General features: G+C 43.7%; 2 protein-coding genes, 1 long non-coding RNA gene and 1 other non-coding gene across 5 annotated transcripts in view; all 4 read left to right on the forward strand.

Annotated features, from left to right (window-relative positions):
• Positions 1–13,658, forward strand: part of Klhl12 (kelch like family member 12) — a 31,191-nt gene extending 17,533 nt beyond the window's left edge. For both annotated transcript variants that reach the window (XM_055598160.1, XM_055598159.1), the window contains exons 6-12: positions 625–739; positions 7,044–7,150; positions 8,470–8,665; positions 9,382–9,540; positions 9,843–9,941; positions 11,240–11,426; positions 11,698–13,658. In XM_055598160.1, the coding sequence (XP_055454135.1) occupies positions 625–739; positions 7,044–7,150; positions 8,470–8,665; positions 9,382–9,540; positions 9,843–9,941; positions 11,240–11,426; positions 11,698–11,824 (990 nt within the window). In that variant the 3' untranslated portion in view covers positions 11,825–13,658. The remainder of the gene's footprint in view (positions 1–624; positions 740–7,043; positions 7,151–8,469; positions 8,666–9,381; positions 9,541–9,842; positions 9,942–11,239; positions 11,427–11,697) is intronic.
• A 3,192-nt stretch (positions 13,659–16,850) lies between these two features.
• The window catches only part of Rabif (RAB interacting factor), an 11,305-nt gene continuing 4,404 nt past the window's right edge, over positions 16,851–23,751 (forward strand). Inside the window, exon 1 of the mRNA XM_055598158.1 lies at positions 16,851–16,999. Within this exon, the coding sequence (XP_055454133.1) occupies positions 16,874–16,999 (126 nt within the window). The 5' untranslated portion in view covers positions 16,851–16,873. The remainder of the gene's footprint in view (positions 17,000–23,751) is intronic.
• Positions 17,080–20,605, forward strand: LOC129669784 (uncharacterized). Its single transcript, XR_008719078.1, has 3 exons — positions 17,080–17,619; positions 19,545–19,722; positions 20,455–20,605. It is a non-coding gene; the product is annotated as an uncharacterized LOC129669784 (long non-coding RNA).
• LOC129669838 (small nucleolar RNA SNORD19) lies at positions 18,722–18,805 on the forward strand. The gene has a single exon (XR_008719088.1). It is a non-coding gene; the product is annotated as a small nucleolar RNA SNORD19 (small nucleolar RNA).

A 23,751-nucleotide genomic window follows, 5' to 3' on the forward strand; every position in this document is an offset into this window, starting at 1 on the left:
CTCCCAAATGCTGGGATTAAAGGTGTGTACCACCACTACTGCCTGGCCCATTCTGACTTTTTGTGTGGGTTCTTGTGATGGAGCTCAGATCATCATGTTTATATGACAAGGGCTTTACCAAAGTTTGCCATCTCTCCACCCCATCTAGAGCACTGTTTGCTATAGATGTGGGAGCTGGACTTATGTGCATGCCCGTCACTCAGCAGAAGCATCAGTGTTGAAAGTTAGCCTGTGCTATGTTCTAAGTTTGAGACCAACCTGGGCTACAGGAGACCCTGTCAGAAAGAAAGGATGAAAAGTGGGGAAGGAGGAGAGAATGAGAGGTAGGAGGGAAGGAAAGAGAGCTCTGGGGAAATTGTTTCAGAAAAGACAATTTCCCAAAAGAGAGAGCATGTGTCTTGTCTTTTTGAGACAGTGTCTCACTCTAGATCAGCCTGGCCTAAAAGTCTGTAGGTAGCCCTCAGTTGGCATAAATCTCAGAAATCCTTTTGTCTCAGCCTCCCTTCAGATTCATACTAAACATTATGTACATGTATCTACATAAGTAAGTTGCTTTTTTATATGTGTCATTTTATTCTTATAATATTAGAAATGGCCCGTTCACTCCAGGCTTCTGTATTTTAGCCTTTCATCCGCTGTAGTTTACAGTGCAGGGATCTAGTTGATGAAGCAAAGAAGTTTCACCTGAGGCCTGAGCTTCGGAGTCAGATGCAAGGACCCCGGACAAGAGCCCGTCTAGGTAAGCTGGCGTTCCTGGCAGGATGAGGGGACATCTTTCAACTCTTTTTTTCAGATGGTATGATGTAGTTGGAAATACTATCTGTAATGGATACAGTGGACTTGTTTCACTTGTTCCTTTTAATCTCTTTAGACAAGCATGCCATTTTAAGCTTTTATGTCCTGTAATCTGAGAGTGTCTTTATGTCACATAACTGTTGGAGATTAAGTTAGTTAAAATAGAGAAATACTTTATACACTATCATGTATTATGCAGTATTAAATTTCTATTTTAGCATGTAAACAAAGGCCTTAGAGCTGGGATGTAACTCAGTTGGTAGAGTTTTTTGCCAGTGCTGGGGTTCAGTCCCCAGCACGACATAAATGAGCTGTGGTGGTAAATGCTTGCAATCAGGAAGTAGTTGCAGGCCAACAATTACGCTGATCCTTGGACACATAGAAAGCTAAAAGCCAGCATGAGAGACTGTTTGAAACAAAAAAGCAAATCAAAAAACCCTGACCTTTGAGACCAGCGTTATGGTACAGATTTCCATTTACTACTTACCTTAGATGGGAAGTTTGATCTGTCTCGGTTGCTTTATCTGTGAACTGGGAGTCAGAAGAAATGAAGAAATCTAGGTAAAGGCTAGGATAGTTACTGTCACATAAGTGCTGCCTTTGTTAGCAAATAGACATAGATTTAAATCTAAGCCCCGCTGGTGCCTGATTGGTGATAGCAATTTATCTGATCCTAATTGGGTATGGCAGCACACACCATTGATAACTCAGAGATCAAAATGATCAAAATGATCTCTGAGTTCAAGGCTAGTCTGGGTCCAGATAGTGAGTTCCAGAGCATCCAGGACTATATAGTAGACCCTGTCTCAAAAACAAACAAACAAACAAAAAAAAAAAACCACAAAAAACTTACTTGATCCTATGCTTTTACTCCTAAAATGAGGGTAAGTTCCTTCTCATTGGGCTGTTGGGAGGATTGAATGTGAACATGGATAAAGATACCTAGCTTTGTGGCTGGGAGAGTAAATACTCAGCTATTTTATCTTGGTTCCTATTTTTCTCACTTCTCTATCAAAAGAACCTTCTTGACACTATTTAAAAGTATTTTGTAAGGGTCTGGAGAGATGGCTCAGAGGTTAAGAGCACTGTCTGCTCTTCCAGAGGTCCTGAGTTCAATTCCTAGCAACCACATGGTGGCTCACAACCATTTTTACTGAGATCTGATGCCCTCTTCTGGTATATAGGTGTACATGCAGATAGACCGTGTGTGTGTGTGTGTGTGTGTGTGTGTGTGTGTGTGTGTGTGTGTGTGTTAAATAAGTAAATAAGCTGTTTTTAAAAATATTTTATATATTGTCACTTATTCTACATATATGAGGGGTGTTTTATTTACTTTTTTAAGGATTTATTTTTATTTTATATATTTGTGTTTGCTAGCATTGATACAGAAAAGTGTGAAAACAAGTTATTTGTATAACTTCTAGATCAGATCCCTTTTTTTATTTGGAGAATTTGTTTTGTTTCACTCTTGTTTTTAGACAGGTTCTCACATTGTAGCCCAGGCTAGCCTAGAACTTACTGTGTAGACATGGCTGACCTTGAAGTCAAGCAATCCAGCTTTTAAGTTCCAGGATCACAGACACGAGTCACTGCACTCTTTTTTAAATTTATAACAGATAATAATCGTTTTCTAATCATATATTCATATTGCTGAGCCAAGGGGAAATTATATAAACCATACTGCCTTTGTCCTAAGTGTCTTGGTGGGGTGGGGGCAGAGACAATTGCTGGTGTATCAGATTGTCGATATTCCCAGCAGCTGCATCTGTAGAGGCCTGAGTGGTTGAGGGACTGTAGGACAGCTGCTCAGTGCAGTGTTGTGGAACTGTTTAGCTGGGATTGTTTCCTTTTCTGCTGTGCGCAGGCATGGGGGACGGTGCACAGTGCTATGTATGCAGCCGAGAACAGCTTGCAGGAGTCAGTTCTCTTTTTTCCCAGTGGGGTCCTGGGGGAACGGACTTGGGGTTCTCAGGCTAGGTGTTAAATGCCAGTGGGCTGCTGACTCAGCCTATTGGCCCAGTTTTTGTTGTTGTTGTTGTTGTTGTTGTTTTGTTTTTCCCCTTTTTCTTTTATTCTCTCCCTCCCTCCTTTTCTTCCTTTCTTTGTTTCTTTTTTTTCTTTTTCAATAGGATCTTGCTCTGTAACCCATTTTAACCTAGCGCAGCTTGGTGCTTGTCTAGCACAGTGTGCTGGAGCACCTGCCCCGAATAGGAGGTCTCTGGTTTGATCCTCAGCACATAAAAGGCAGACACTCTTGATTACTTGTTTAGAAGCAAAGACCCACCACACTCAGCCTTTAGCAGTATTGCCCCACAGGTGAATGGCAAGGACAGATTAGCAATTTATGTTTAGTTGGCGTACCTCGTACCTCAGAATTACTCCTGTAAACATGTGGTTACCTCTGAGGGTCTGTGTAGCTCAGAGATAATAAATTTCTAGAAAAGTATATGAACCAGTGATCGAGCAGGAGAAACCGGCAGTAGAAGGCATTTTGTGTAATTTGGTCTCTATTCCTAATTTTATATTTATATTATGGTTTATTATCATTTTTATCTTTTCTAGGGATCAGCCTTAGGCATGCTGGCCAAGTGTTGGTGCACTGAGCTGTGTCCCTCACCTCTCTCCCTAGTTCTGTAAACTCTAGAAATCTGATGTGTGGGTTCATTAGCTTCCTATGAGCCACCAGCTTTCATCCATATAGAGAGAGTTAAGTTTACTCACTAGGGTGCTTTCCAATACAGAAGCTACACTTTCATGTAACAACATTCATTAAGTGCTTTTTAAATTGAACTAAAGCCAATGAAAATGTTTATGAGCCAGAAAGTGTAGAAGGTTCTCTAGAGGTTTGTTTTCTACATTTCTTTAAATATTTTGCAGATCAGAAAACTATTACGCTGACCTGGAGGAATTAGATTTAGTTTTATGGATCTGCCTACCTCTGCCTCTGCTGAGATTACAGGCATGTGCCACTGTGCCTGGCATGCGTTTGATTTTTTAAAAGGCATTCACTAGCTTACACATTAATCTTGCCAGGTGCCCTATACATGCTTTTCTCATCAAGAGGATAGAAAACTGGTCAGGCCTGGTGGTGTAGGCCTGTAATCACTGCCACTCAGAGGCTAGCACAGGAAGCATTTTCAGTCTACCAAGGGTTTTCAGACACTCTGTGTCTCAAGATGAAAGTTCAGAAATAATTGGGGCAGTAGCTCAGTGAGAGAGCACTAGCATATGAGGTCCAGGGGCTCAACCCTGAGTAACAAGCAATAAAAGATACAAATTGTTTGACACTGGGTGTGGTGGTGCATATTAAGTCCACTCAGGGGCCAGAGGCAGGTGGATCTCTCTTGAGTTCCAGACCAGCCTGGTCAACATAGTTCCAGGCCAGCTAGAACTACATAGAGAGACCTGTTCTCAAAAAACAATGAAAACTACTTGGCATAGTAGTACATACCTGTATTTCCAGCACTTGAGATGTTAAGGCAGGAATAAAGCATGAGCTTGGAACCATCCTGAGCTCTACATACCTAGATCTTGTCCATTTTCCCCCCTTGTACCCTTTCCCCCAAGAAAAAGGTGTTGCTAGCCTGCAGTTACTGGAATTTGCTGAAGCTTACTTCATTAACACTCTTATCTCTTGATTGTGAGCCTAGGCTTTAACAGTTGTGCTATCTCTAAAGCCTGGGTAACACTCTCTTAAAAAAGGATCTGTCAACTGGGCATGCCTTTAATCCCAACATTGGGGGAATAGGAGCAGAAGCAGGTGGATCTCTGAGTTCAAGGCCAGTCTGTTCTAAAAAGTGAGTCCAGGATAGCCAGGACTATGACTACAAGAGAAACCCTGTCTCAAAAAACCAAATAAATAAATAAGAATTTAAAAATACACCAAACCAGGTGTATTATATCTATCCATGGAAAATAATGAAATCCTTTATAACAAAGGTCAAGGCCCAATGAACTAGACACCTACCCACATAAAGCCATAAAATCCCTAAGTAGGCATGGTGACAAATCTCATGTCTAAAATATGTTAAATGTTTTCCAGTCTTAGTCCTTGAGAGGTAGAAGCAGAAGGATGGTGAGTTTGAGGCTAGCCTGGACTACATGGCAAGACTCTGTCTCAACAAAAAACAAAGGTGACTAATGCTGACCTCTCTGCCAAAATTCTACTGTGAACTTTAATATTTATGGAGCAAATTTGTGATGAAATGTTTTGCTGTCATTTTTCTGGGGTTTAAAATAAAATCTGTTCCCTCCCTGCTTCTGTTTCTCCAGCCTTCACAAGCTGCCTGAGTGAAGCAAACAAAGTGGTGGGTTTTTTTTGTTTGATTGGCTTTCTTTATTTCTGAAACAGGCCAGGCTGTCCTTGAACTCACTAGGTCTGCCTGCCACTGACGTGGTTTGTTGTTGTTTTAAATACGGAAATTGCATAGTGTAGCATAAATAATGGCTGAAAATCACTGGAAAACTTTCTGTAGTTTTCTGCTTATATCATTTTACATGTTTTAGCCAGATAGGATGTGGTACATGTTGAGGGAGAATCACTTGAGTTCAGGAGTTGGAGACACAGTGAAACCTGGCTCAAAGAATTGAAAGGGGTCGGAGTGAAGGAGACTGAAGGAAAAAAGGTTGGCTGCCAGATACTTGGCTGGCCTCTGTCTTCTCAGATTCCAAGTGTTGTGTTTGCTCTTTCAGTTCCTGATTACCTCAAACACTGACACAGTGGTTACAAACTCCCTGGTTACTGAACTGTCCAGTGTCCCACCAGTTGCTCTCCTCATGAGTGTAGCAGAGTAGATGCCCAGGAGAACTCTGCCAACTCTTTGCCCTCTGAAAAGAGCCAAGGCCAGAAATAAGACTCTAGGGAAGGGACAGTTTGATATGCAGGCTGTTGCTTTCTGTTAAAAAACAAGTCTTTCTTTGTTCTTTTTCTGCTTGTTTTTTCCTAAGGTAGGGTCTCAAGTAGCCCAGGCTGGCCTTGAACTCTAGCCAAAAATGGCCTTGAGCTGGTCCTTCTGTTACCATCTCTCGAGTGCTGATTCATTTTAATACAGTGCTGAGGATTGAATCTAGGGCCCTGAGGTTGCTAGGTAAGTGCTCCCCCACTGAGCTACACACTCAGCTTTGTTCTCTTTAACATTTATTTTGTGTGTTGAGGGTGCACCTGTGGACAACTTGCAGGAGTCAGTTCTCCCTTTCTACCATGTAGGTCTGGGGACTGAACTTGAGTCATCAGGGTTAGCAGCAAATGTCCTTACCTATGGAGCTGTCCTGGGGGCCCAGCATTTTCTTTTCTGGTGATAAGTGCATTATCAGAGATTCAGATCCTGAAGAGGTGTAGCCTCAGCAAGAAGTAGCTTCCGGAGGCAGGGAAGCGGCTCAGCAGGGAAAGTGCTGCGTGAGGCCCTGAGTCTGGCTCCCAGCATCGAAGCACGCACCTGTGAGGCTGCTGCTGCAGAGGTGCAGAGGAAAGCCTGAGTTTGCTGGTGAGCAGCTTCAGCCTCGTTGCAGAGCTCCACAGCTCAGTAAAATACTGTCTCAAGAATAAGGCAGAGAGCAGTATAGGACCAGACACACAGAGGGGCGCACACAGAAAGTACAAGGTGGAACTGTGGCCCAACACATGTATATAAAAACATACATTCAGACTTACACACACAAATGCAGGCATGCATGAACTCTCAATACATGGACACACAAAATAAAAAATAGGTACCTTCCTGTTACATGGCTCTGGATTAGGTTATTTCTCTGGCAATTACAAAAGCATCCTCATGGCACAAGTTTGTAAGCTAGCTATGTGGAAGATGGAGACAAGGCTTGCAAATTCAAGGCCTGCCTGGCTATAGACACAGTAACTTCAAGGTCAGCATGAGCAGCTTAGTGAGACCCAGTCTTGCTTCGTGGTTTTGTTTTTTGAGACAGGGTTTCTCTGTGTAACAGAGCCCTGGTATCCTGGATTCACTTTGTGCGTCAGGCTGGCCTTGAACTCACAGACATCTGCCTACCTCTGCTTCCCCAGTGCTGGGATTACAGGTGTGTGCCACCATGCCTGGCCTGGAATGAAAGTTTTTAAATGTGGGGTAGGAATGGTTACAGGTTAGTGGTAGAGCGCTGAAGCCATGGGTACAGTACCTAGTGCCTCCAGAAGAGACATCCTTGACCTGTTTGATCCTTTCTGTTCACATTGCCCTGTAAGTACTTACCTAGTCAGGGTGAAGTAACCTGCCTTTTCCTGCCTTTGTCCTTAGGAGCCAATGAAGTGCTTCTGGTGGTTGGGGGCTTTGGAAGCCAGCAGTCTCCTATTGATGTGGTAGAGAAATATGACCCCAAGACACAGGAGTGGAGCTTTTTGCCAGTAAGTCATGGTGGAACCATTTTTTGCAGAGTTTAAATGTCACTGGTTTCTGACCCTCACTCATAAGCGATCAAAACAGCATAATGCCCCTTTCATGTATACAAATGCCCCTTGTATGTATAGTTAGGGATACAATAAATGGTTGGTTTTCTTTTTTTTTTTTGTGGGGGGGTAGTGGTTGTTTCTTGGGTTCGTCCTATTTCTTATGTTTTCTTGTGTGTGTGTCTGTCAACACATGTAGACATGTCTGTGCCGTAGCATGTGTGTAGAGGTCAGAGAAGAATTCTCGGGATCAAACTTGTGTCATCAGCCTTAACAGCAAACACCTTTACCCACCAAATCATCTTAGTGGGTTTTTTGTTGTTGTTTTTGTTTTTGAGATAACGTTTCACTATGTATCTCTGGCTGGCCGCAAGCTTACAGGCTTTCTTCCTTTCTTAATTTCCTGAAACCATCTTGCTGATTCTTTTCCTCTTTCTCTCTCTCCCTCCCTCCCTCTGAAGTCTCATTTTGTAGCTCGGGATGGCCTCAAACTTACAGGCTTTCTTCCTTACTGTCCTGAGTGCTAGGGTTATACATGTGAACCACCACACTTGGCTTGTTTTTGTAAGATAGAGTCTTGCTGTGTAACCCTGGCTGGCCTGATACTCAATGGGTAGCCCAGGCTGACCTTAAACTTACAGTAGTCCTGCTTCAGGCTGACAAATGCAGGCATTATAGGCATGCACCACCAACACAACCAGCTTAGTTTTTCAACGTTAAGATTACAAGGTTTCACTGTAGAAGTGTCAGTAGCCGTATATCAAATTTAGCTGGCCACCACCATTTATGCTGCACAACTTGTGCCTAGTATTAGACTGACCGCAGGGTCATGTTAAGCCTAATTTTTGTTTGACTGAAATCCTAAGTTTGTATCTATTTTCAGTATTTTAGTGCTGCACAAACAAGAATCATTTCTGAGGAGACATGGAAAACTCTTTGACTCCTCTAACCCTTTAGGGTATTTCAGGCCTGGCTTTTGGAGTGGCAGTATGCCACATAAGAAAAGTACGGAAGGGTATTCACATAGCCCAGTGCCTTAAAGAGAGAAGACAGTAGAAAGGCAGGAAGTTTTTTGTAAGCCTTGGAACGAGGCAGAAGCGTGTCAGTCTATAGGCAGTCACCATCCTTCCCTATGGGGATGAAACTTAGCCAGAAGGGGGTTTCCAGTGGCAGGGAAGAGGCAAAGAAGATAAAAGCAGGCAGGATTCAGGAGAAAAGGTGGGGCTGGAACCTGCCCAGCTAAATGCCATTATCCCTCTTCTCTCCTAAATCCACAGAGCATCACTCGCAAGAGGCGGTATGTGGCTTCAGTTTCCTTACATGATCGTATCTATGTAATCGGTGGGTACGATGGCCGTTCCCGCCTCAGTTCAGTGGAGTGTCTAGACTACACAGCAGATGAGGATGGAGTCTGGTACTCTGTGGCCCCTATGAATGTACGACGAGGCCTTGCTGGAGCCACCACGCTGGGAGGTAGGTTTGATGACAAATGGTGTTTCTAGCTTGTTTTAGATGGATTATTGTTTGTTCCTCTTCTACTGTCTGGCAGGAGCTTGACTAAATGTCTAAGTTCAAATGCTCATTCTTGCTTTTAGAACTGTCTCTGTTAACAGAAACTACTCATTATTTGTGGACATTTCAACACTGGCTACAAAATTGGTGATTCAAGTTCCAGTGTGTTCTATATTGGTAATAGGCATTGGTTATATTTTTATAAACTCCATTTGGGCAGTAAGTATGCCTTTTTTGTTGTTGTCTGGTTTTTGTTTTATTTTTTTAAGACAGGATTTAAATGTCTTGATTGTATTGTCTTGCTTTTGAGACTTAACTGACTTACCATATAAGGAAAAAATGCTCAGAGTACAAACTACACTTTTACACTAATGTCCTTTTGTAGTGTCATATAGTACCATATATAATTAATATGCACAATAGGAAAATTTAAAAAAAAAAATCAACTTGAAAAAATCCTAAGAAATTTGTTTGCTTGGTCTAAGATCTCATATAGCTCAGGCTAACCTTGAACTTAAACTATAGTCAAGAATGGCTTTGAACTCCTGATCCTCCTATCTGAACCTCCCAAATGTAATCACATTCATGTTGTATCACCTCTTCTATCTTAACAGTGGATAATTTGTAAAGAAAAAAGTTCTTAGTTTAACAGTCTATAATTTGTTCATTCTGAGCAGATATGATTTATGTCTCTGGAGGCTTTGATGGAAGCAGGCGTCATACAAGTATGGAGCGATATGACCCAAACATTGATCAGTGGAGCATGCTGGGAGATATGCAGACAGCTCGAGAGGGTGCAGGACTAGTAGTGGCCAGCGGAATAATCTACTGTCTAGGTATGAGTCTGGGATGTGGGGCCGGAGGAGGTCAGTGCTTAGCAGACTCCAGAGGGCATCACTTTTACCAGAATTAAGTGCATATACTTGCATCAACAAAATCTCTGATCTATCCCAATATGTTGTCCATGAACAGAATTCTATTTTTCTTGTACGCAGAATATAGAGTGTTGGTGTCTTCTCTGACCTGGACCTCTGGAAAAACTAAAACTTTGAATTACTCACACATAGCCAACTAAAATGAGCCTGAGAATCTACCTTTCTAGAGTGTTTTCTGGGATGTGTTCTGCTTTGTCTTTCAGGAGGCTATGATGGCCTGAATATATTAAATTCAGTCGAGAAATATGATCCCCATACAGGACACTGGGCTAACGTTACACCTATGGCCACCAAGCGCTCTGGTAAGACCAGCTCTAAGACGCGATGAAAGTGCTGTCAGTCTTGACAGGCACATTGATGGCGTAGGTATAGGCTGTGGTGTCAAGAGAATAACACTGTAGTCCTTGTTGCACCAGAGACTGACTGAATCTGAGTCACAGTCCAGTCTCCTTCCCATCTGTTTCCTCTATATATTAGGATGAAGATAGTTTAAACTTTCAACTAAATTATAAATTGGAGAACAGAAATTTCTTACTCATTCTTTAGTGCTTTTTTTCTATTACATTCTTGACTGTCTAGCATAATTTTTATGTTAAATGTTAAATAAATGTTTTTGTTGTGTTGAGTTTGTGTCTTTGCCATTTTTACTCTTTGGACTTGGATGTTTTGTTTTGGTTTTTTCCAAGTCAGGGTATCTCTGTGTAGCCCTGGCTGGCCTAGAACTCACTTTGTAGACCAGGCTGCTCTCAGAGGTCATCCTGCCGCTGGCTCCCAGGGGCGGGCATTAAAGATGTACCGCCATGCCCTGTTAATTTTGTTTTGAGGGTCCTGCTGTGAACCTAGTTGGTTCACAACTTGCTATGGGGTGATCCTCTGCTTCTGGCTTTCAGTTATACCACCACACTGGTGGGTGTTCTGTCTGTCTGTTTTTGGGGGGTTGTTTGTGTATTTGTTTGTTTTTAGCTAAGCTCTCACTCTGTGCAGTATGTAGCTCACAGTGACTTCAGCCTCCCAGGTAATCCCAGGATTGCAGGTGTGTGCCATACACCTGATACTACATGGCAATATATATTACATAAACTCTCTAACACTAAGCATAAAGTCTTTTTTAATTCTGAGTACTGCACCTTGCATGAGTACAGGGCTTCACATGTGCTGTGAAGGTACATCCCAATTGCAAGTAAGAATTCTTAATATGGAATAGGCTGTGTTGTAACAACGAGCAAACATTGTGCTGTTCCAGTTGACTGCCTCTGGACGGAACCCACAGCAGAGCCATGGCCATGTTCCTTTGCTTCCTCTGACCATGGCTAACACCTTTCTTCCCACTCTTTTGTTCAGTTAACTGAAAAGAGATGAACTGTGAGTTAAGGAAAGTGAAGAAGAGAACCATGTCAGTTTCTCTGTTATAATTTCAAGTCACAGCCAAAGGATGAATAACTAATGCATGGAATAACGTTTCCTGCATTACACTGTTCTAGTCCTGTTTTAATACATCTGCATCTCTCAGCTCCACAAGTCAGCTATTAGTGGCCATGTTTTCCTGGGTTCTGATGCTAGACTTACTACCATTCATTGCTAATGCTTTCTTTTTCCCCAGGTGCTGGAGTGGCCCTACTGAATGACCATATTTATGTGGTGGGGGGTTTTGATGGTACAGCCCACCTTTCTTCTGTTGAAGCTTACAACATTCGCACTGATTCCTGGACAACTGTCACAAGTATGACCACTCCACGGTGCTATGTAGGGGCCACAGTGCTTCGGGGGAGACTCTATGCAATTGCAGGGTGAGGATTTTGAAAGTGGGTAAAATCATGTGTCCAGGGCAAGAATCCATTTGATTTAATCACCATTTTGGATGGAGGCGTAATGTGTGTTGTGGTGGAACAACTGGTGGGACCGTTTTTACTCCCATCTCAAGGCACTGGGATTTGAACTGGGCACATGGTAGACTCGTGCCCCATGGCTTGAGCTGTAGTGCCAGCTCCATGGCTGCTTTAAGACTTGTATGTAAAAGAATGAAAATCTCATTTCCTTCTTTTGTTTTTCCCCACTTAGATATGATGGGAATTCTCTGCTGAGTAGCATCGAGTGTTATGACCCTATCATCGACAGCTGGGAAGTAGTGGCCTCCATGGGAACCCAGCGTTGCGATGCTGGTGTGTGTGTTCTCCGAGAAAAGTAACTTATTTGAACACCACTGGAACTAATGACTACTCCAAGGAACAGTTTGTGGGAGAATCAAGGATCCTTTGCAGAATGTCTATTTCTCACTGTGTGCACAGATTACAGGCCCCTGTGCTGTGATGATTGTACTTATTTGACACTCTTTTTCGCACTGGTACTGTTGCTCAGAAGGGTGGGACAGGTACTCAAGGGAAGAGAATTGACATCTGCATGTGAGAACCCAGATCATCTTTCTCTGTGGTCTGAGGAGCACTGTCTTACTGTGTCTGACTTACCATGTGCGTGGGAGAATGTATATATGTATGCTTGTATGGCTGTATGTATGTTGTGCCTCATATATTGCAGAGAAGTAAGGTGAGTGTGGCCTGCTGGGTGTGGCCTGGATCCATCCTAGGTGATTGGAAGGGTCTCAGCTTATATAAGCTTGGTAAAATGAAAGTCTTTTATTCTTCTATCTTTTCTAAATACAAAGGTAGCTTGGGGCATCGCAGTTCCCTTCTGTAGAAAACAGAGAGATCACTGTTAAAATTTGAGAGGCTGAGAGGAGAGATTTGTCCTGTTCTCACTTAGCGGAACATAATTGGTGCAGAGATTTGAATAAGTGACATGAACTGAATGGAATGGGAGTGTTACACTTCAGAAGATCACTGAAGTGTAAATTGGAAGGCTTGAAAGGACATATTATTTGACCCCAAAGTCTTTCTAATGTAAAATGTTGTACCGTCTTGGCATGGAGATTAACAGTGAGAGATTAACAGTGGGGGCGGGGGGGTTAGAATAAGAGATGCTCTAAATGTGCAGCGTACAGTATACCTGTGGTAAACTAGAAATGTCTGTGATTTTACAGTCGTCTTAGTTCCTGCCAGGGCTCCTGTAGCCATACAGTGTTCGTCTTTAAATGGGCGAAAGACCAACTTTCTGGTGAATCAAGTGCTACTACATTACTACACTTCCACACTATTTATTTGGGGATTGGGTGGGGTCGCTGCAGCCTCGTAGTTGAAGTACCTGAGTACTGCCCTGTTGTTTGAAGGGCACACTTCTATGGAGTGCTTAATACTGCTGTGCATGGTACATTCAGTTCTCTTCCTGCTAGATTTTTCTGTACCTGTCTTTAGAGTATCTTTTATTCCTTCTGGAACAAAACAATCAAAGACAATTGAAAATCTTTTGTTAGTTCCTGTACCTCTGCCAACATTTCTGAGCTGCCATTCTAGGCTCCTCGCTGTCATAGGGTGAAATCCTTGCATTACTGGTATAGCAAATATGAGAATGTGATAGCCTAAACTGGACTACACTTTTCTTTTGCTCTGGAATCCCACTTTTCCTCTTTCCCTGAATTGTGTTTGCCAACAGAGTTAAATTTCCTTTGTATTTTTTTAAAAAAAAAAGAACATTAAAAACGGACTGTCTCAAATGGCTTTAAGAAAGTTAAATGGCTAGTGCTGCTTGAGCAGACATGTTGAAAGGACATGCAGCTCCTGTCTTGTTTCCCAACCTTTTTACCTTATGCTTGCCGGTGAACTCAGCTGCTTCTCTGGTCAACTTGAAATATCAGTAAAATGTTTGCACAAATTTGTCCACTTTATTGGCCCCTTTCACACTTTGGATTTACATGAAAAACGAAAGACAGACAGACAGGTAGGTAGAGTTTGTCTTTTATCCCAGCACTCAAGTGGCAGAGTCAGGCAGATCTCTGGGTTCAAGGCCGGCCTGGTCTCTAGAGTGAGTTTCAGGACAGCTAGGGCTGCACAGAGAACCCTGTCTCACAAAACAGAGCAAAAGAAAAAGGAGTAAAGAAGCACCAGGCATGCACACAGTGTGCTTACCTGCAGGCCAGACATTCATAAAAAATAATAAAGAAAAACGGTTACAGAGATAACTCCCCAGACAGACAGAGCTGTTTCCTATTCCGTGCTTCAGCAGCAGTACCTGTTCCTGAGGTGGTTCTATGAGATTAGATTTATGTTAAAGAGCCAGAGAATGCTGATCAATAGAAGAAATAATGAAGAGAAAGGACTGGTAGGTAGCTCTTGGGCTGCTGATTTCTGAGTTTTGGGCTACTGAAGCACATTCTAATGCCCACTTAATTTCAGGGTTTCTGTCATTCTAGTCTTTATTTGTTTCTGTTAATGGCATCTGATCATACAAATAGCTGTGTATAAAGCCTGCCACACAACTGCAAGACTTTTTGACCCTTTCTTTTTAATTTTTAAATCTTGACATGGCATCTCACTATGTAACTCTAGCTGTCCCAGAAATTTGATGTGTAGACCAGGCCAGGCAGGCCTTGAACCTGAAGAGATCTATTTTCCTCTGCCTCCCTGGTGCTGGGATTAAAGGCCTGTGCCACCATAAGACTGTTGGTCCCAGAGCCAAAGGAATCAGAAAAACAAGACAATAGAGCTCTTCCGTGTGTCTTGAGCAGAGACATTGTGTTGCTAATTGAACCACAGCCTGTGAAATAATAGTTCCTGTATCTTAGAAAGGGCCAGAGAAGATAGACAGGTACAAGAAGTCATGAAGAGAAAGGACTGGTAGGTAGCTCTTGAGCAGCAGTGCTGATGTCTGAGTTTTGGGCCATATTCACAGTTCAGTTCATGTGCTAGAGCTGCCACTCAATAGTCTCCAGAAAACCATATATAAAACTCATTGCTCCTTTTTAAGTTTCCCCAACTTTACATACAGAACACATTCAGACTCAGACTTCCATTCATTTGTTCCTTCCTCTTTATAAAAAAAAATTGAGTATTTGTATGTTGATGTGGGTTGTACACCCAGTTGCCGGGCCTGTGGAGGCTAGAAAGCTGGGGCTGGAATCGTAGTTGGTGAGCTGCCCAACATAGGTGCCATAGGAAGAACGGTGTGCACTCTGAACTGCGCTGTTTTTCCAGCACCCGCTTTGTGTGGTAGGGTCAGAGCATAGCCTCAGATACAGTCTGCCTTGTGATCATGTTCTTATAATGAGGGTGGATGTGTGTGTATAGTCGGGACACTTCCGTAGAGATATCTCTCACCTGTATGAGTTCTGGGGATCTAACTGCAGTTGTCAAGCTTGTGTAAGCCATTGAGTCCCCAGAATCCACCTGCCTCTTACTGGCCAGGGCTAGAATTATAAGCATGTGCTTTGTTCACACGAATTGTTCACATACGCACTGTGCATCAAACCCAGATCTTCCATTTGTAAATCATCTTGGTGCAATCCTAGCCCCCGTGTTTTCTGTTCACATAACTCTGGATCCATCAGTTTCCTAGCCAGGGGAGCTTTAGCTCATCATCATGATACAGACCTCCAGTTCATTTAGAGTTTTAGAATTTTGTCATTGTTCAAATCCATGGTGTAAACAGACTGATGTCTGTAACCATCACACTTTCCCAATAGTTATTTTGTCATCAGTTATTTCTGAAATTCAGATGTGATTATCACAGTACTTAATATACAGCCAATTACTGGTAAATATTGAAGTTTTTTCTGTCTTCAGGTACCGCAGATGTCCATTTTCTGTACTATAAAATTCAAATTCTTTAACATACATCGGGTCCATGGTGCTGAGGGTCATATTCTACCATTCTGATCTTACTAATACAGTCTTTTCAGGTATAATACACTTCAGTCACTGGTTTGGCAACCATTCCTAAATTTGGTCCCTTTCTAGTTCAATTATCATACTGTAACCTGTGTTGGAAAGTTTGCTTTTCTGACAACCATAATGCCATATTACAGTGCCACCTAGGGATCCTGGAGAGATGGGTAAAGGTGTGATCTGTTTTTCTAGAGGACCTGGGCTGTGTTCCTCCCACCCACACAGAGCTGTTTTCCTAATCCATGGTTCCTCGGCAGTACTTTGTTCCTCAGGTCAAGTCTAATCCATGAGATTAGGTTTGAATCTAATTCTCACATACAGTGTAATGTGGAACTAATTTATTATACGTGAGCGCATGTACACCTGCACGCCAGAAGAGGGCACTAGAGGGAGTAGATGGTTGTGAGCCACCGTATAGTTGCTGGGAATTGAACTCAGGACCTCGGGAAGAGCGGACAATGCTCTTAACCACTGAGACATCTCTCCAGCCCGTAATGTGGAACTAACAAAGAGAGGAACGACTTCGAATGTTGGACAATAAGGTAGTTTAATTCTTTTGGTCTGCTGCCCTGGTCTTGGCAAACCCACGTTTGCACTAGAACGTTAAGAACCGTGACTTTGGAACTCCCTGGGACCTGTAGACATTGCAAACTGTGTCTTTGCCTTCGTGGACTGTTCCCGCGGGCACACCCTTTAGAGGGACGACTGCATTTTGTTTTGTTTTTTTGAGACTGGGTTTCTCTGTGTAGGTTTGCCTGTCCTGGAACTCTGTAGACCAGGCTGGGATGATTACGTTTTCAAAAGTACTATAAGAAACGCTTTGCTGCCTAACAAATGGCCGTTATTAAACACTAGGCTTAAGACTTTATTTTTTATAGATTTATTATTTTTACAGTATTCTGCCTGCATGTGTGCCTGCAGGCCAGAAGAGGGCACCAGATCTCGTTATAGATGGTTATGAGCCACCATGTGGTTGCTGGGAATTGACATTTGGAAGAGCAGCCAGTGTTCTTAGTCTCTGAGCCATCTCTCCAGAGCCCCTAGGCTTAAGATTTTCATGAAATGTATCCAGCAGTCTACATTGCTTCCTACGTAGGAAGCAAATGTTTTGTTGCTAAATCTTGCTGAGATGTGATCTGACCCGGATCATCTCCATCTATTCATGAGACAATGGAAATGTCCGAAGAACCAAATAGTAATGCTAGCTATAGTGATTTGCCTAGGCCAATATGAAGGGAGGCCCGGTGACCAGGTAGGTATAGAGAAAAAGGATTTGTCACAAGTCACGCTGACATTTCGGTCAGGCATAAAGGCGCCTGCGCAATAGAGTCCAGACGCCTGCGCAAAAGTGCGTTGACGAGCACCGGGCGCCCCGCCCCTGCGGAGCCGAGCCCTCGTAGTTCCGGGTGAGCGAGCCCAGACCGCGCGTGCGCCGTCGTGGCCGAGGCGGTGGCGGCGGGGCGATGGAACCGGCTGAGCTGCAGAACGAGCTAGTGTCAGCCGAGGGCCGGAACCGGAAGGCGGTGCTGTGCCAGCGTTGCGGCTCTCGGGTGCTGCAGCCGGGGACAGCGCTCTTCTCTCGCCGACAGGTAAGGAAGTCCGTAGAGCCGCTTAGACCCGCGCTGTCCTAAGCAGCCCGGCGGCTCGCCGCTCGTCCGGACTCCCAGGTTTCCGGAGACCGCGCCCTTCTTCGCCGTCCTAGCCCCGCCCCGCGGATGCGCGTGGCGACCCGGACCCGGTGGCCTGGCGTGGTTGCCTGACCTCCTCTGCCGTTCTTTTACGCAGAGTCCTCGTTTAGTGAGTTCCCCTGTCCCGGGCGTCCCACCTCCCCCAGGCCCCGAGTTCCCTGCGAGCTGACGGAGCTGAACCCAGTCTCCTGCCTCCTGGAGCTCTGGCCAACCTGCGTCCCGCCAGTATATCTCCTGCCGCCCCAAGGCACCTGAGAATCACTTGATTCCTGTCCCCCCATAGCCCTCACCCTTCTTTTGTTGTTGGTTTGGTTTGGTTTTCGAGACAGAGTTTGAAGCCTTGACTGTCCTGGACTCTGTTTGTAGACCAGGCTGCCCTCGAACTCAAGTCATCCGCCAGCCTCTGCCTCCCTGAGTACTAGGATTACAGGCGTGCGCCACCGCGCCCGGCTATCCTCACCCATTTTTCAGTCCCTATTTCTTGTTTATTTGCTGCTCTGCAGAGGAGCTCCAGAATCAAGGTTGGTGGAGAGAATGACTGCTGGTACTCACCTTCCCGAGCGAGACAGTTCCCAGGACGATGCATTTCGAGTAGATTTCGAAGCCTAACAATTCTTGCTGTTAGGAGTGTGTGTGTCTGTAATATATTTATGGCCAATTTTTATTTAAAGAGAAAGAGAGGCGTCTGGAGAGATGGCATAGTGGTTAAGAGCATTGTCTGTGTTCCAGTGGTCCTGAGTTCATTTCCAGGCAACCACATGGTGGCTCACAACCTATAATGTGATCTGGTACTCTCTTGTGTCAAGCAGGTGTGTATGCAGATTAGAGCACTCAAATACATAATCTAAATAAATCTTTAAGGAAAAAGAGAAAGCAGACTCTATGAAAATAAGTAATCCAGAATCTGAATCCTCAAGTCTTTCCCCCTTCCCCTTCTGTGCGTGTGTTTGCTCTTAGGTTTTCCTTGAGACAGGGTTTCATTGTGTAGCCTTGGCTGGCTTGGAACTTGCTCTGTAGACCAGGCTATCCTCCAACTCAGAGATCCACCTGTCCAGTTCAGACCTCCCACTGCTTCTGCTTGCTCGTTCTGACAAAGTGAAGATGATGACTAGGGAGGGTTTGGGTGGAAACCTCGGGCACTGTGCCTCCTGTGTGGTACAGTTCTTGTACCCTTTACTGGAAGCTTGCCTGCTTTTGTAAACTGACAGAAATGTAAATGTGCCTGATGGTATGTTATGGCATGTGCCTATAATGCTACACAGTTAGACCAGCAGGGATACATAAGGAGATCCTGTCTACAAATGGAATAAATCTGTTTAAGAAAAAAAAAGACATTCCTTAAAGAAATTTTATAGTCTATAGATAGAGCATTTGTTTTATATGTTTTAAATTGATGTTTTATGGGAGGGAGCCTGTGAGCAAATTAAATTATATGTTACATATCATATTTTGTTTTTCAACAGAGTACCCTTACAGAGAACAAACTATTTACAACACACATTTTTCACCTGAAATCCCATAGAGCTTCAGCATAGCTTTTTAGTCATTACCCTGGACTGTTGAAAAATGACTGTCAGGCCAGTCTAGCAAAGCTCATGTTCATCCTGAAGGAAGCTCTTCCAGTATGTATGAGGAAAATATCCGAGCAGTCTGATTCTCTTTGCAGATTGAAGGCATACATGCTCGCAGAATACTGTATACATAATCTTTAAAATATATATGTATTTATTATGTATACAGTGTTCTGCCTTCATGTATGCCTGCAGGTCAGAAGAGGCCACCATATCTCATTCTAGATGCCTATGAGGCACCATGTGGTTGCTGAGAATTGAACTCAGGACCACCTGGAGGAACAGCCAGTGCTCTTAACCTCTGAGCCATCTCTCCAGCCCTCAGCTTGCTTTTTTTATACAGCCTAGGACCATCTGCCTAGGTGTGACACTCCCTGCAGTGGGCTCAGCCTCCTACGTAAATCATTAATTAAGATAAATGCCCTACACTTGCCTGCAGGCCAGTGTGGGTGAGACCGTTGTTCCCTCTTTCCAGATGACTCTAGTTTGTGTCAAGTTAACAATAATAACAACTTTGAATCAGAACTGTTTCAGATTTTAGGGGTATGACTTTTGGGAGGAGGATGGAGGACATTTTTGCAATTATACAATGAAATATTTTAGGTTTGAGAGACGAGTCTAAACATGGATTTTGTTTCATATCTACCATTTCACATAGGCTGAAGATAATTTAATGTATTTTTGGTGTGCCTTCATTTTGCCTATAACCCATCATATGACATCAGGTGTGGAATTCTCCAGTCTTGTAATAGCAGTGCTCTAAAAGTTTCAAACATTGGAGTATTTCAGGTTGGATTTAGGAATTGAGGGACTTAGAATTTAAATGTTCTTAATTTGTATGTGTGTGTGTTTGTGTGTGCACCATATATATGCAGGAGCCCTTGGATGCCAGAAGAAGGCTTCAGACCCTCTGGAACAGGAGGCTGTGAGCCACCATGTGGATTCTGAGAACCAACCTGGGTCCTCTGGAAGAGCAGTATATGCTCTTAACCACTGAGCCATGTCTCCAGCCCGGACTTCTCATAATCTTAACATAAGCTGTTGTTGGTTAAGGTAAATAGAGGCAGGGTGACATTTCCTAATTTAAAATACAGTGTGTTTTAGAAACCATTACATTTGCCTTAGCCAGAACGGAGGTCCTGGAGCTCATGGTCAAGTAAGGGTATGGGATCGAAAGGAAGACTTGACTGTGCAACTCAGTCTTCAATGGCAATGGCAGAGTGGCCAGAGCTTCCTTAGATGACCAAATGGCAGAAACCTTGCAGGAATAAAAGTACTGAGGTAATGAGGGGCAGCTGGGAACAAGGGGAATACCCCTTTCTACTTCAGCGCTAACCTGCTGTGCGAAGAAAAAGGGAAACTCAGTGGAGTTTGGAAATTAGAAAAAGATGATGATGTAGAAGAGAGGTGTTTGATCTTTTATGGGAAGAGCGGAAGAGTAGCTTGTGGGAAAGAAAGTATAAACTGTTGGGGTGGAGTGGGAAGAAGGCTTAGCTCTGAAGAGCACCTGTGTATTGCAGAGGATCCAGGTTCAGTTCCCAGCACCCACATGGTAGTTCACAGTCATCCATAGGCTACATGGGCTTCCATGGGCTACAACTGACATCCACTGGCAGCAGGCATGCACATATGTGTAGGCAAAACACCTATATACATAAATTAAAAAGTGAATAAATCTGAAAGTATATTTAAAAGAAAACAGTATTGGGTTAAGCATATTGGAGCAGAGAACCTGAGGGCAGTAACCAAGAACAGTGTCTTATAAAACCAAACATGTATTTACAGATGGCAGCACTCTAGGATACTTTTTCCAGAAATGAAAACTCACATTCATGCTTTAATGAATGCTTGTGGCACCTGCATTCCTTTTAACACCAAGCTGGAGGCAGCACAGATGTCTCTGAGTAGGTGAATGGAGCAGTACTCAGCAGTAAACACAGAGGAGCTAAGGCTTGTTCTTTCTGTTTTTGTTTTGAGAGAGCAGCTCATGTAACTTGGATTGTCCTCAAATTTGGTTTGTAGTGGAGGATGACCTTCAACTTCCAATCCTCCTGCCTCCACCTTTCAAGTGTTGGGATTACACCATCACAGCCAGCTTGATACAGACAACTTGGATGAATCTTCAGATAATTATGCTGGTGAGCAAGCCAGCCCTCAACCATTATAAGCTTTTTATTTGGTGTTTGTCTGTTTGGTTTTGGTTTTTCTCAATGTAGCCTTGGCTGTCTTGGAACTTGCTCTGTAGACCAGGCTGGCCTCAAGATCTGCCTGTCTCTGCCTAGGATTAAAGGAGTGCACCACCACTACCTGGCCCAATTATAAGCTCTTATGAATCCATTAGTATAAAATTCTCTCTCACCCCCCCCACCCCCGTTTATTTGACGAAGTCTCACTGTGTCAAAGTGGAAGGCTAGCCTGCAGTTTTATGGTACCCAGGCGTAATGATCTTAAAGATCTCCCTGCCTTGACCTTTCCAGGGCTGGAATGTGCCATTACCAGCCCCTCCCCCTCCTCTTCTGCACGAATGTGGGGAGGGTGGGTGGAGGGGTGGTGTGTATGGGGGGGTTGTATGTCTATTTAATGTGAGACAGATCTCATATAATGTGTTGCTGAGAGGATGACCTTGAATTCTCAATCCTCTGGCCCTTATCCAAGTGTTACAGTTAAAGGCATGGACCACCAAGCCTAGTTTGTATAGTGCTGGGGACCAAACAAGGATTTTTTTGTATTTTGGGGGTTGGTTGATTGGTTGGTTGGTTGGTTGGTTGGTTGGTTGGTTGGTTGGTTTTTTGAGATAGGGTTTCTCTGTGTAGCCTTGGCTATCCTGAACTTACTTTGTAGACCAGGCTGGCCTTGAACTCACAGAAATCTGCCTGCCTCTGCCTCCCACAATGCTAGGATTATAGGTGAGCACCACTGTGCTCAGGTGTGTGAAACAGTTTGGTTGGTTGGTTGGTTGTCTTTTTAATTTTTGAGACAGTCTCTCTTGTGTAACTCTGGCTCTCCTGGAACTCTCTGTAAACCAGGCTGGCCTCGAACTTAGACACTCACCTACCTCTGCTTCCCCAGTTCTGGGATGAAAGGTGTGCACCGCTACACTTGGCCCTGTGTGACATTTTTGAAATAAGAACATTTCAGAAATGAGGATTGGATCAATGTTTGCCAGCAGATGAGATTGCAGGGCAAAGCATGGATGGATGTGGTTATGAGAAGCAGCAGAGCTCTGGTGATGGACAGAGCTGTTCACTGTCCTGACTAATGGTGAAAAAACAGCTCACAACTAAATACACAGACACAAGTCAATGGGGAGGCTGAGTCAAGAGGATCAGAGTTTAAGGCCACCCTAGGCAGCAAGACCTTAAATGAAAAGCATCAACAAAACCCTGGAAGCTGGGGAGGGTTGGCTAAGACCTCCAGATTGTATCATTGTTTGTTCTCTGGCTGTGAGAGCTAGCGGTCAGCTGTGTAAGGCGTTGCCTTCTGGGGCTCGCATTAGCCTCAAGGAATCAGTGTTACTTCTTTTGGTTGTTGTTTTGTCTTTTGAGACAGGATCTCACTATGTAGCCCTGGCTCTCTTGGAACTGGCTATGTAGACCAGGCTGCCTCAACTTTACAAAGAGCTCTCTGTTTCTGCCTCCCAAATGCTGGGTTTAAAGGGCTCTGCATCTTAAAAGTTCTTGAAAGATTTATGCTTATTTGTGCATGTATGCATGCCTGTGTCTGTGTGTCTGTGCATCTGTGTGTGTGGTGTGCACATGTCTGCAGATTCCAGCAGAGTCCAGAAGTAAGCATCAGATCACTTGGAGCTAGAGTTACAGGGAGTTTCGAGTCACCTGAAGTGGGTCCTGGCAACCACAGACACACACACAAATAAGCATCAATCTTTTAGAACTGCCCTTTAAACCCAGCACGGGGGAGGCAGAAACAGACGGTTCTATGTAAAGTTTTGCCCTTTAATCCCAGTCCTCAGGCATCTGTGAGGCAGGAAGATCATGACTTTTGACCAGCCAGGGCTATAGCGAGATGCTGTCTCTAAAATTATTGTGGGTGGGAAGCAGGTGATAGGGCAGCAGCCCCGCAGAGGAGCAGAGGGTTTGTAAGCTTTGCTGGCACTGCATTTTGCAGTGGAAAGTCTTCATGCACCAAAGGCTTTCTTTCCCCTAACAATTGAGAAGACAGGTAGGTTGAAGTTTACAAGGTCTGTACATAGGAACTCGAGAGACGGCTCGGTTGTTAAGAGCACTTGTTACTCTTCCAGAAAACATGAGTTTAGTTCCCAGCACCATGTCCCATGGCTTACAGTTGCCTTAGCTGGTTCGATCTGACGCCCTCTTCTGGCCTCCCTAGGCTCCCCCTTACCACATGCACACACGAGAATAAACGTTTAAAAATCTTGGGAATAACGCTTCAAATTCTAAAATCAGATTTCCTTTTTTATGAGATAAATCCAAGAGGAACAGATACTCTAATGGAGAAAGACAACAAATTACTGAGGCATTTTTAGGTAGGGACTGGAGAGATGGTTTAACAGGTAACAGTACTTACTACTCCTACAGAGAACCCTAGTTAAATTCCTAGCACCCATATGGTGGCTCTCAGCCAACTAAAACTCCAGTTCCAGGGGATCCAACAGGTACACATGTGATGAACATACATGCGTGCATGTGGGCAAAACATAAACACACATGAAAATCTAACAAGACATTTTCAGAAAATATAAGCATGGTGTGGAAACTGTCAGGTATGATTAATATGTTTATATCTTAATTCCCTTTTTTAAGATTTTATTTATTATGTATATAATGTTCTGCCTGCATGTACACCTGCTCACCAGAAGAAGGCACCAGATCTCATTATAGATGGTTATGAGCCACCATGTGATTGCTGGGAATTGAACTCAGGACCTTTGGAAAAGCAACCAGAGCTCTTAACCATCTCTCCAGCCCAATTATATTTTCAAATGTGCCCAAGTGTGGCAGACTGTGCATTTTAAATATGTGTAGGCTGTGCACCAGTGATTCTTCAGTTAAGCTCAATAGATAGATAGATAGATAGATAGATAGATAGATAGATAGATAGATA

This window comes from Psammomys obesus, unplaced genomic scaffold (assembly GCF_907164565.1).
Source record: "Psammomys obesus unplaced genomic scaffold, mPsaObe1.curated_primary_1811, whole genome shotgun sequence".
NCBI lineage: Eukaryota > Metazoa > Chordata > Mammalia > Rodentia > Muridae > Psammomys > Psammomys obesus.